The 13,895-nt window shown below is 35.2% G+C and overlaps 2 protein-coding genes across 2 annotated transcripts; one reads left to right on the top strand and one right to left on the bottom strand.

Moving 5' to 3' along the window:
- Positions 1–11: 11 nt before the first annotated feature.
- Positions 12–8,085, bottom strand: LOC123313402 (peripherin-2). Its single transcript, XM_044898275.1, has 5 exons — positions 7,791–8,085; positions 7,445–7,738; positions 6,985–7,231; positions 6,788–6,937; positions 12–250 (listed from the first exon to the last, which is right to left on the bottom strand). Exons 1-5 carry the CDS (start codon positions 8,057–8,059, stop codon positions 32–34), a joined length of 1,179 nt encoding a protein of 392 aa, XP_044754210.1. The 5' UTR covers positions 8,060–8,085; the 3' UTR covers positions 12–31.
- Positions 8,086–8,346: 261 nt separating this feature from the next.
- Positions 8,347–13,128, top strand: LOC123313401 (dynein regulatory complex subunit 2-like). Its single transcript, XM_044898274.1, has 3 exons — positions 8,347–8,742; positions 9,838–10,607; positions 12,005–13,128. The coding sequence occupies exons 1-3, from the start codon at positions 8,359–8,361 to the stop codon at positions 12,309–12,311; spliced, it is 1,461 nt and encodes a 486-aa protein (XP_044754209.1). The 5' UTR covers positions 8,347–8,358; the 3' UTR covers positions 12,312–13,128.
- Positions 13,129–13,895: the final 767 nt, after the last annotated feature.

Below are 13,895 nucleotides of genomic sequence, written 5' to 3'. Positions count from 1 at the left end.
ATTTTTAAATCTAACCCTAAGAACTACGCAATCAAACTTTCTCTTCATCAGATGAAGTTCTTGGTCTTCTTTTCCTGCCGGTTTTCCCGCTTCTACTCGGTTCTAGGGAACTAATTGGGTTCGATTCAGTACCTTCCTCACTAGTTGTTTCATTCCTTTTACTTCTTCTATGGGATTTCGGCCTTCTTTTGGATTTTGGTGTCGAACTTCTGTTGGAACTCTCTGAAGTTTCGCCACTGGTTTCATATTCCTTGACACAAAATTAGTACCAATACAGAAAGGGCAGGAAGAAAGGGAATACTCCTTCTGACGAAAATGATGTATTTTTTATGAAATATCATTGAAACGTCACATTTTGAAATAACTATTTCAACCATAGATTAATTAATTAATCTATGATTTCAACCGATTCCCAAAAAAAATTATTTTAAGCACTCAAATGGCTCGTTCCAGAATCGCATCTTTTTAATCTGTTACGTCATACCGTCCAATCAGAGCGCAGATCTACGTCTATCTACGAATCAGAGCAAAGTCTGCTCGCTCTCTTTCCTCCGAGATTTAATTCTGGAACTCTACAAAAAATGAAAAATAAAAATGGGTATTTAAAATTTAAAGCGTTTCATTTCGATTGCACAAGTTGGCAACATCGACAGAAATATGCCTTGATAATAAAGGACAAATACATTATACATTGAACTAAAGAAAGTTCAATGACATTATATTGATGAGATAGACAAAGATGGCTGTCTATGAAGTCTGCGACGAACGAGGAAGGTCGTAAAATTTTATGGGATTTTTATGGCCTGTTGCAGTTGAAGCTCGCCAGTAAATACGCGCCTGTAAATCAACAGCTGTTATTTAATAAACAAGCTGATCGGACATTGTTCTTTTCACTGTCTAGTAGGCGCTGTTGCCAAATCGTAAACTCGAAACCAAGCGATTTAAATTTTAAAACCCCATATTTGAAGAATGATTTTGAATAGTTTCCGCGGTGCATTTGAAAAAATCATGAATGAAACTTATAATGTGCTGTTTCAGTCATGACCATTTACGTGAAATTACCCAATATTGATTTAACATCACTTTTTTAGTAGAAAAAATACTGATGGAAATAAATTATTGACTTGCCATACAGTTTGGGAAAATGCGCTCGTATGAAAAAGAGATTATATTAGAAGGACGTTCCTGAGCTCTTATAATTATAAACTCGCCTTGAGAGAACCAATCCAAGACTGACGCAAAACTCGTACCGTTAGCAGTGGCGTAGCATGGACAATGGGTAAAGTTAGAAAGAAAATAATTCAAAATACCTTTTGTGCGAAAACGATGTTTATCTGATGAATAAGTCATAGGAAAGGCTGCAGAAACTTTCACAAGTTAGAAGAGTTAGTGAAGAATCACCTTATTTTAGGTGAACTAAATGTCATGGTGCTTGCTAGTGTGACGTAGAATGAGGCAAAACTCGAATATTTCCGATCTTCTATTGCACCTCCTTTGCCTCTTCTTGATTCCATCCATCGACCATCTGCCATTATGTTCCTCCGCCACAGTATTTGAAACTCCACTAATCGATTGGTGACAACCACTTCCCTCGAGCTTTCTATGGCCAGTTCATCAGATATCCCATTGCCTCTGAGTGCCCAGGTGCACATATTAGTTGCTGTCTATTGCACCCTTCTAATTGAAAGAAGTATGATATGCACTCAAGTAGTTTTGTGCTAAATTGCACTTTTCCGCTGGAAAAGAGATCTTGTGGCCTAGCTTAGGGTTCTTATTGAGCTCCCCGTCTAGCTACTGCCAAGATGATGACTGGCCTAAGTCGCTAGCCTGCCTAGTGTTGCTAAGTTCAGTCGGCAACCGTAGACCAGCAAGCATATTTTTTTCGAAATGTTCAACCTTCGAAATTATATAACTATTTACCAGTGTAGATGCAGATGCCTGCCTGTCTGTATCGCATCCCAGCGAGCACAAAAACATCTCAGAGATGTTAAAAGTAAGAGATTTCGAGACATTGAACATCCATTGCGATGTTCTGTTTATACATGAATAGAACTTTTATAGAACAGCCAATGTCCGCCGCAGGCGGCTATTATATGGATGTCCCAACAAACATTTATCGTCGGTAAATCGTCGGCTGTGTGCTGTTACTGCTGGCGAAGTGCGTACTGCTGTTAGACATCATCAGACCTTTGAAGATCCGAGGACATGGTTTACGCTGCTGAAGATGTGGCGAAACATGAGAATCTAGCCAGCGTCGGCAAAACGCTGCTGTTAGATGAGCAACTTCTTGGCGGTTTATATTCATCGGATCGGTTGCGGTTAGATGCATCTTCAGCGCTTTTTACCCTTAACATAAGGCCAAGCTGTACTATTTAAATTTCGCGGGATTTTGCATAAGAGCTTCCAGACAATCTAATTTCCGTAATTCCGTATCGAAGCGTTATTTCATTCAGGCGGCGTACGTGTGCACGTGTTTCGAAGATAGAAGAGTTTTTAAGAGTAGGCTATTTGACGAAATTTTTCTTTCTGAAAACTTCCTTGTTGTGTTGTGTTGTATTAACATAGTAACAGTGATGTCCCAGGGCAGGTGAGTACAAGAAATCAAAATAAAATGGTATTTCTATTTCTAATAAACGTCGGAGTAGGCGTCAGGAATATCATCACGTGAAACAGAGAGTTCTCGAAATATTAGGTCCAAGTAGTACATCATCATTAGAACCGAGTACTTCAACGATCTTTTGAGATTGCATGTAGATAAAAAAATGCAGAGATAGAAATGGATAAGAACACCATCAAAATAAAAATGTACGAAGAATTGAAGAAATTCGATGCTGATATACTCGAATTTCTTCAATTCTTCGTACATTTTTATTTTGATGGTGTTCTTATCCATTTCTATCTCTGCATTTTTTTATATAATATGATCTAGAATATTTGAAAAAATGTGTAGGTAGAATTATGTATCTACTCTTTTGGGATATGCTTTCAATTTTTGGTTTTGGTCTTTTTTATTCTAGAGAAAAAATTCTACAATTTGGAAGACAGAAAACCTATATATACACATATTTTTCAGTTGTCCAAATTTGGCCTCAACGGGGGACGTAGGACGTAGCAGAGACAACACGCAAAATAATCTAACTCATAATAAGCCATGAATCAGGAATTTCCCTGAATTGGTCGGGTAGGAATTAATAATAAAAATGGATTAGAAGCAATGGCGAATATTGTTGAGCTTATGCCATGGTGAGTTTTCATGTTGTATTGGTCGAAAAATGTTAACATTTTTGAATGTAAGGAAGTTACTTAAATTGAATACATATTTTGCATGTTGACATATATTTAATTAATTCAAACACATATAAGATGATATTCTATATGAAATTCAATAATTTATTTTATACAAATAATGAAATTCTATAATCCAGGATCTGTAAGGATAAATCCTATTACAAGAAGTGCCACTGATGTGGAAATGAATCATGTAATGAATTGGCTTCGCAATGCCGGTGACAAATAAGCAGGGGGCAGATTGAAAAGAGCGGAGAAAAAAGAAGCAGGCAATAATGAGCAGTGAATAAATATATACTTTTTTTTTCAAGTAAGCTAGTCGTTTTTATGTGTTCTTTGAACCTACAAAGTATTTATATATGTATAATATTATATGAGCGTTATATTTAAGTTGTTTGAATATATGAAGGTTCTTTTCAGTTGGCTGTTTAAATTGTCTTGCCCTAATCACAATAGAAGTGTTGCAAGGTTTCAAAAAATATTTGAAGAAAAAATAGATCTCCTTCAACATGAGAAATGATTCCGAGATTTCATAAGAAACATACAAAGATCAGAAATTATTGATCAAATAATTTATATTTAATTTTTTTTGGATTTTCCAATTTCTACCAACGATTCTCAAATTTTCAGGGGCACCTTAGCATATTTACTTGGCATTTCTCTCTAACTCTAGTACGAATTCAATTTTAGCAACGTTAAGTTGGTATTAAGTGTCTCCTAAAAGTTGATGAGACAGAAATCGTACATGAGTAGTAAGAAATGTCACGTAAATATGCTTAGGTGTCCCTTAAAATTTAGAGATTGTTGGTGAGAACGAGCATTAGTATTGCAGGTATGTATATATTATACCGACGTTGTACCGATCAATTGGAACAGCGTATTCCCAGCATTGTCTAGACGTTAAGCCGACGTGGTGCCGATCAATTGTAAAAGCATTCTTCCAATATTTTGTAGAAGCTGAACCGACGTCGTAACGATTAATTTGAGGAGCGTATTTGAAGCATAGTCTAGACGCTAAACCGATGTGTTTTTGCACAGTCGAATCAAAGAGTAACCAACAAGAGGATGCACTCTGTCATTTTGGCCGGTTGGGTTTCAATGACCTTGAGGGAATACTCATAATTCGATATTCGAACTATTTTGAAAGAAGTCGCATTATTTTCATAAACGGAAATTGATTCGTTTCCGACAGGATACGAAAACGAAAGCCGATATCTGCCGATATTCGTTCGGTTCGCAACTCGCAATTTGATTGGACGCCCAGATTCTGATTTGACTGCGGATGATTCTGTTCGCAGTATTCTGGCGCGTATCGTGTCCCCACTCCAAGGTTAAAATTCCATGAGTCAGATTTCGCCTTGTAAATTGACAGAGTGAAACCTCTTGTTGGTTACTCTTTGGTCGAATCGTCACCGGATCTGCGGTGTGCAGACTCTGCAACATGTCGGCTCATAGTCCGTCGGGCGGCTGTCGGCCGATGTGACACTATTTGCAGTATACCGACTCTAACATCGCAGCACTAACCCAACGTTGGGCCGAGTTAAAAATGTTTGCTGGGGTCCCTGGGATGTCACAAAAAGAACTACTCAGAAGTTTTTTTGATAGCCTTTTCATGTACACAATAGAACATTTCTAAAGCGCTTTGCGCACACGAAATCGCTGTTTGTAAGACTTCATATGAAATTCTTTTGTGAGGCCTTTTTTCTTTCATTTGAATGTTTGAGGATACCACATTCTATTTTAAATGAACTACAAAGTTTTTAAATGAAATACAGAATACTATATAAGAATAAAAATATTTTAATGATACTTCAACAGGTACAAAAGGAAAAGAAATCACATTTCACATAAAAAATTGAACAACAAAAAACAATTGATAAATATTTTACTACAGAAAGGGAGAATAAACAAAAAAATATATCACATTCAATAAAACAAACATAAATAACCAAAAAGAAATATCACATTTAACATAAAAAAAAACAGAAATAATAGAAAACAAACTGATTATAATATTAGATGTACCGAAAGGGAAAATGAAAAAAAAAATATGAAAAATTTATTTTCCCTTCATTTTATCGTCCCTCCTCCTCTGCCTAATATGCCTAAACCAATCTTTGGCATAGAGTTCGAATACTTTCCTAGTGATTTGGAATTTTTTATGGATCACATCTACAAAATAAAAACAATTCAAACAATTAATTCACAAAATATATGAAGGTTAAGATGATTTCCAATTAAAATAACAGAGAAAATAGCTGCATGAAAGGATCTGGAAGATTTGAGTTGTATATAGCCCCTGACCAGGTTGATTTGCGAAACGATTTTATTTATTTAATTATTTGTACTGGTATTTAAAGATTGAACAATTTAAAGGAGTTTTCAAAAACAAGAACTTTTCTGGGACAATTTGAATTATTTTGTGATTCACAAGTGATGAATGATTATTATCATCGTCGGAAGAGTAATCTTACAAAATATTCTGGGAATTATCAACGGCAGAGATAGATTATCGAAATATGTTGAAATCCTCGATGATATGACTTTAAACTTTATAAAGTTATTTCTTGAATAATTATAATAACCTTCCATATACCATTCGATCATTCCAACCAAAATACAATGATTTCTTAGTCCCAAATACACAAATAATATTAACCACGCAGCGTGGATTCTTTTGAGGTTATATGTATGTTTCTGGGCATTATACTATACATTTAATTCATGTAATACTTACTTATTAATTGATCCTGAATTCACAATCAAAACCAACACAGAAGTAGTTAATATTATACAAATCACCAATCAACTTTCAACTCCGAACAGTCCACAGTCCAAACTACGAAGAAAGTGGAAATGGCGGCAAAATGAAATAGGTGAATTGTATATTGTTTATTTGGAATAAACCTCCCAATGCAAACTATGCGACGCCAAGAGAAGATATCCACACGATTACATTATTTTCAACACGACAGTACCTCTCAGTAGGTAGACGAAGAAATGCCACAGATGGCACAGATCAGAACAAATAAAGATTTCCAATAGCCTTTGGAGACCTCTTTGGGAAGTGCATATTACGTTTCAAAGAAACATCCTCATGCCAACATTTTCGAAACATCCCAAAACATCCCAGGGATGTTTGTGCTCGCTGGGATATATCCTACCCCCTTTGCACTCACTTTTGAGGGCTGATTATAATGTTGCAGAGCAATTTTGTTATCATATGATTGATTCCTTTCAGAATTCCTAGTTTTTTTTTCACGAAGCTCGAATTAAACCTACTAGATAAGAATATTGATTCAAGTTCAACTTTAGGCGGATCGGCCACCGAATGCAAAGTTGAGCGAAGCTGTGCTTTTTCAATGCTAAATCACGAGCTACGTCACTCGATTCGTAGCTTGCCAATTATATTAGTACTGAAAATGCTCAGCTTCGCGCAACTTCGCATTCGGTGGCCGATCCGCCTTATGCTGTTTCTTTCAGCAGTTTTGAAACTTACAGCCATTATCTCAGCTACAGATTTGCCGCCGGTATAACCACAGTCTCCCCTTCCAAAAATCCATCCTGGGGCAACACCATAGGGATCTTCGAGAAGAAGAGCATTTCTGGCAGATGTGTATAAAATTCTTGAAACCAAAAAAATGAACAACTTCATAAAATTATTAGCGTGATGCATATAATCAGTGTTCGACTTACTTGAAATACTAAGATCAACACTGTTGAAATCATGAAGCAAATAATTGCTTTTTCAATGGGTGCCCTGAGATACTGGAGGCATCCTTCCGTATTGATGGAACTGGTCACAATAGTTGGTTCGTCAGACCAAATATGAACTGATTGTGTCTGCTGTATGGGGTCATGCAGACACTGCATTGGGAAGTCAACTTTACAGCAACTCCATGGTAAAACTTCCAGACTGTTAGTTTCTGATTCACTTTTCAATCTGAAGTGGGATATTTTTAATTCTTTTTTTTTAACAGTGGAGTGCTTATCAATTCCGCACAGTCAATGCGTAGGGAAATACTTAGAAGGATAGTTGGGTATTGTCGGCGTCTCGTGAATGAATATCGAAAAACATTTTTCTGCTGAATAAAACTGTTTTAATTTCATGAAAAGCGTCTAGCGCTCTGTATGCGAATGAAAGGATGATACTCACTTCTTAATCACATCGGAATTTACATTATAGTGGTACTTCGTAAGCCATTCTAAATCATACCAATCTTGGTAACCACTAATTCCGCAGCATTCAAGCTGGTATTGAAGCCTGTCGATGGTTTCTTTCCATGAAGGCTCCTTCAAGTAATTTCTCATACCATGTTGTAGAGAATGTTTCATCGAGCGAACGATGTGCTTGCTCACCTTGCGTAAAATCGAACAAATTATTACGAAGTTGAGCAAAATATTACCACCTGCACAAGTCCACAGCAAGAGTAAACCACTTGTACTTTTCCTGAAACACTTAATTATAACAGAATATTATTGGTTGAATGTTTTCCTCTTACTTTTGCGGCTGATTCAAACATTTTTCGCAAATTTTGATACCCATAAGGTAATGCAATATAACATGTGTCCCATATATTCCGGTCACGATGAAAACGAAGTTGATCTCCGATCTCTCGGAATACAATATTGGAGCAAAGGATAAAACTATATAAATTGAGGTCACTGTGATTGAGAGACCAAAAATTATCTGTAGGAAATTCAGGGCGTTAAACACCAGTCCCAATGTACGCCTTTGTTTCAGCGATAATTTGAAAACTCCAATTGACATTTTTCGATTTTTTCTTATGTGGGAATTCAAATTTTCATGACAATTCTTATAGAAAAAGAAGTGAAAATTTCTTCAAAAAGGATATTCAACAAGATCTGGAACACATTCGGAATATTTTTGGTTTATGCCTTGTAGTTTTCAAAAAAGTCATTTCCCAATACCCACTTAGTTTTATTTTCTTTTTAAGATGGCAATATAAATCAAATTTCCTTCAATCCAAATAAAAATTACGTTCTAGTCAAATTTTGACACTGAAATAATTTTCTACCTTTTCCTGTTTTGTTCTTTTTTTCGATAAGATGCCTCCCAAATTGTCTAAAAAAGAGAGAAAATTGGAAAAGCAGAGGAAAATTCAAGAAAAAAAATGCCTTCTCCTACGGCAATACTTGGAAAGGGAAGTGAAGTACGGAAATGTAACAAGGAAAAAGCACGAGATCAGTTGGAGAAAGCTAGTTGAGAAAATTGGCTTGGAAAAGATGCGAGACGATTTAGAATACACGTGGCAGCTATTCGAATGGGCCCTTGATATTAAAGATTGCTCCATTTCCGCATTGATGGACGAATTAGATAAATCGAATGAGCAGTACTTGATGACCTTACAAAATCATAATATGGTTATAGGTGAATTACTGCACAATATGCACGAAAATCTCGAATTGTTGAACAGGGATTTCTTGAGATCGGTAAGATCCTTCGTTCGACATAATTTGAAAATATACCGAGTGTCTTTTGGTGAAATAGGAACACACCCAATGATAGTTCACTTGATGAATCGAGGTAGTTCAACAATATTGAGTGATGTACCTACAATATTTTTCATAAACTTATGATTTTCTTTTGATTTTTCCTGTAAACTCTATATCCTGAATTTTGAGGGTGAAAATCCCAATTTTCGTATATTCATATATCTTCTTGAATATCTCTTGAAGAATGCTCCTCCAAATTGTAGAAACCAAATTTGTTTCCCTCATATAATGCCATACATGTCGCAAAAGAATTTTCTAAAAACAAATGTTGTAACGTAGTTTCGAAGTCGCCATAATCAACAAACAAAAACGTTTGATAATACATACAGAGATAGTACCATTAGAACCTGTGTGGAACGGCCTTTAGGGCATAAGGCTCGCGCGCTTGTCTCTCGGCTCGAGTCCACATTACTCGCAAGCCACCCGAGTTACATAAACATGAGCACGAGTAGTGTGGACCGGCCTTTAGAGTTCCCTACAGAACACTTCAGTAAAGAAATAACGATTATGCAAAGTATAAAAATTGATTCATCGTTCGAAAGAAAACGGTTTTTGAATAATGCCTGCTGGATCTTGCATACCTATACCTATAATACAGGCTGTTTGCTATGGCTTACGCTTACCTTGTACCACTCAGAGAGAGAAAATATTTTGATATTTCAATGGCATTAACATCTGAAATGATATTTGGTAAAAAAAATTCCTGGCAGATCTGTATTTTCTACTCCTTCAGAACATGCTTCATGGAATAGATCAGGAAATTCAAGGTAATATGGGGTTCCCATCTCGAAATTTTTATTTTGCAAGACGTTAGGGTGATTTTAAGAGGTGTCATCATGTGCGGGCTTATTGTAACACTCCAACATTTTTTGATTTTTCATATTTGGATTTGATCAGTTATGAAAAAATTGCATGTAGGACGATGGCACTATTTTTAAAACTGGTCAGCATAAAAATGGCATAAAGTTCAAGAGATTTCAAAGAGTATACTATACGAAAACTTTGATCGATGATATATGTATACATTTTCAGCTTCAAAATATGAAAGATTATTATAATGAAAAGAACAAGGAGTATCAAGAAAAATGTGAAGAGGACCAACGTATCATGAAAACCTTACTCTACAGAATGCAAGTTGACAACGATAAAGCCTGCAGAGATCAGATGACACACTATTTTTGTGCAATGGAATCATTCATATCGGCAGAGAACCAGCGTGAAAGCAATGAAGTGGTCTACAGCAAAAAGATGGCAAAACTGTGGAACAAATCCAATGCTGCCTTGAATGAACATATCTCCAGAAGCGATAACTACAGAGCTAAAACACAAAAAGACAGGTCGGCTTTGGAGTTATCCTTGATCACGATAAAAAAAAATTTGAAGAAAATAGTTTATTTTGTGGATGTCATAAAAAAATTGCAGGCGAAGCTATTGTTCCTCTATAAGACTGACGGGGAGAATTTGAGGAATTTGAACAAAAACCACGAAGAATTCACCACATATTTATTCATTCTCAAGAACAAACTCTTCAGGGATAATACCCTAGATACAAATAGGGGGAAATTACTCGTTCATGGGTGCCAAAATACTTTGGATCATTTCAGAAAGATCTGTAGGAAAGGAGAAATGATAATCAGGTTGATGAGCGTGAACAGAAGGTACGAAACATCTTCGGAAAAAGTGTTACCGTATCCGAGTCAGGATTCCTACAGATCATCTAGATTGGAAATTCACAAAGGGAATTCGTTGGACGAAAAACTAATCCTCTTTTACCAAAAAATGGCTACCGTAGACGCCTCCAGGTAAAAAAAATATTAGTCATTATAACTTTATGTGATGAAAATGATGAAAATTTAATCAAAACCACTGATTGATGGATCGTAATTGATTCAATAGGGTATCCCGAAATTAATGCAACAAAATTTGGTCAAAGAATCTCGAGACAAAACTGGGAGACCCCTATTTTTGATTTTCGCCAGGAGTACCCCTCTTTTGAAGCTACAGCCTCACTGAATATCGTTAATATTTTTTTGAGGGATACGTTAAAAAAAAGGAAGGCCTGGTCTTATGCTTCGAGCCCAACCGTTCAAAGAAAAACAGCCTGAAAGGGTAGAAATAAACACTGACGCGTTTTTAAACAAACATCGCAAAAATGTTTCAGGCTGTTTTTCTTTGAAACGGCCTACCTTTTTTTTGCCACATATATTTCAGAGAATGGGGATTTTAGCTGTAAATTTGCATCTTGACAGAAGTTATTGTGATATCGAAATAAGTGAACCGAAAGATCTCATCATTATTGAAAATAATGTACCTAAATTCAGTTCAGCTGATGAATTATTGATTTTGAACAAATATCCACCTCAACAATTCTATATTTCTCAATGTCAGGCAACCATTTCTTCTAGGTTTAATCCTTTCCTTTTGAGTGCCATTGAGTAGAATAATATTTCATCTGCGTTCGTTTTCATTTCAAATTGAATTTCATTTAATCTCAATCTGAGATGATTCGTGAGTTGTTGATTCAAATGAATATTTTACAGCCTTCTGGCTGTAAAATATTTATTTACTGAAACCTATTAAATATTATATGGGGTATTCCAAGTGTACAGCACTGTAATGAAATAATGAACATAATAAAATATATATTTTCGGTTATATCTCAAATGGAAAATATTCAAAAGTATACTTTCTGCATATTGATCAAAACATACCAACTCAAAATATGCATAAACCTCAAATTGAAAATCTTTAAAATCCTCGACATTAATTACGAACTTAGTTCATTCGCCAATTTGTTACCTGTAAGAGCTAATGGTCTTGTGAAAATATTACTACAGCCATATGTCAATTGTTTAAATGAAACAACACAGTTTTAGAAGGGTGCGGTGTATCTGGATCCGACCCTAGACACTAGGAAAATCTGCTATCAGCAGGGGTGGACTAAGGGGGCTGTGTGTCCTAGAGTCTAGGTAGGGCCTAGAGGTATAGTAGAAGAATATACCTTTAAGTTTTTTACAAGAAATAAAAACTGATAAAAAAATATAGGTTTGCATTCGAAAAAACAGAGTTGGGCTCCGCCAATGACCAACAATATTTTGATTTTCTCGAGCTCGAGCAAAAGATAAACAATATTGCAGAAAATAAACGAATATTATAGAAAAAAAAACTGAGTAACTTGAAAATTTTCTATTAAATTCAGGATTGCCTTGGTCGAAGAGAAAAAATTGCTCCAGTTAGAACGAATGCAAATAAAGAAAAAATTTCAAGATTTCTGTGAATGCCTAGATTGCTTCAACAAATTTCCCAGACCCAAGCGCGAGAAGAAACTGAAAACCTTCGGCTATTTCGAAAGAACGGAAATGACCACATTCTACGGATGGAAACATCAGATGAGAGAAGATATGGCGACAAAACAAAAATTGCGCGAGATCAGAAAGAAAATGATTCCAGATGAGGTGGATGAACAACTGAACATAGCAAAGGAGAATGCGCAGAATCTGGAATAACGGAGTTTTGTAACTGTGGTTTTTTTAAATGAGTGGACATATGATTCTGCCATTTTTATACATGAAGTATATTTTGACATACAGGGCGTCCATCCGGAGGTTGATTGGTAGGATGGAAATATGCGAGGGCTAAATTTGATGAGCTGATGTGGCTATCCTGCCAAAAATTTTCAGGAATCTTATGCTTCCTTTTATGGAAGGAAATGCATATTTTTCTTTGAAGATTCCGTATGCAGAATGAAAATGTTGATGATTTTTGCATTTTTTTTTTGTGAATTATGTTTCTTCTAGTGTGGAAAAGGAACTTATTTTTGCATTATCAGACAATGAAATTCATTTCTTATTTCTTATGCAAACAAATCAGAAATTTAAATAACGTATGGACATACGGCAAAATAATATGAATTTCCCAATATTTTGCATAATATTCATGCAAAATACTCTTAATTTTTCAATGCTGAAATGCTGAATTATATCGTACGATTCCATTAGGATAATTATACATTCATAATTTCTTCAATAATTTCAAGTATTGCCAGATGACTACTGCTGATAATTAGCGAAAAAGGTTCATACATTACAAACGATTCTACAAGAAATGATATATATATCTACATATACATTGTTATTATGTGTAAAGACCCACTAGTAATTTCCACCTTATTAAAGATCTATGCAGTTTACAGATATACTGCCTGTATACACGATTTTATTTAATTTTCATTAGTCGCTTATTGTAAACGAATCATTAATTCTTAGTTTGTTATAAGTATATTTTTTATTTATTAATCTATGTTGAATATATTTTTACACAAAAGTGTTTTTTTTTGTATTGATTCCTATTGACAGCGAAAGTAAAATGAGAGAAAGCTGATGTCTGAAAAGGTGATGATTAAGTATCCAAGTGTCACGAAGACAAAAAAGTGCTGGTGGGGTCGAATACCTTTAGGGTGAAGGTCAATGGCGTAGTTATGATTCTATAACAGCACGTGAACTTGTCGAATTCCCCCTATATTAGCAACCATCGATTGAAAGAATTAATTTTGGAGAGAGTATTGAGCAATATAACTGTTAACTACTGTTTTATTCACCGGAAGTAGAACATATTTACTGGCCCCCCTAATCAACCTACTCCTTCTTATTATAAAAAAGTCCAACATCTGTATTATGGAATACTATCGACGATATGTTGAAGTGATTAACAACTGATGTGGATACTTTGAATCCACTCCGAGATTAAGTGGAATTGAATGAAAAATATCTTCATCACGTCTTAAGACTCTGTTTTTCGATTAAATGAAGACCTTGATTCAAGGGAAAATAGGTAACAGTGTCTAGTTTAACAGTTATGAACCTGCTGTGAGCAGAATGATTGAAATTTGACGATCATCATTGATTAAATGATTAGACAATATTGTAGTTTCTGGGCATGTATAAACCAAAAATATATAATTCTTCAATTATCTTTCGCCATTCTTAATATTTCATAAAGAAATTTCTGGTCCGCCTTATGAACATAGGAAAATTCATATATAAGAATAAAAACTTACCTAAAATTATAAAAACTCATCAAGCCATTGATAA

The sequence above is a fragment of the Coccinella septempunctata genome, chromosome 5 (genome assembly GCF_907165205.1).
Source record: "Coccinella septempunctata chromosome 5, icCocSept1.1, whole genome shotgun sequence".
In the NCBI taxonomy this organism is placed as follows: Eukaryota; Metazoa; Arthropoda; class Insecta; order Coleoptera; family Coccinellidae; genus Coccinella; species Coccinella septempunctata.
This window is presented reverse-complemented; position numbering and strand designations above follow the sequence as displayed.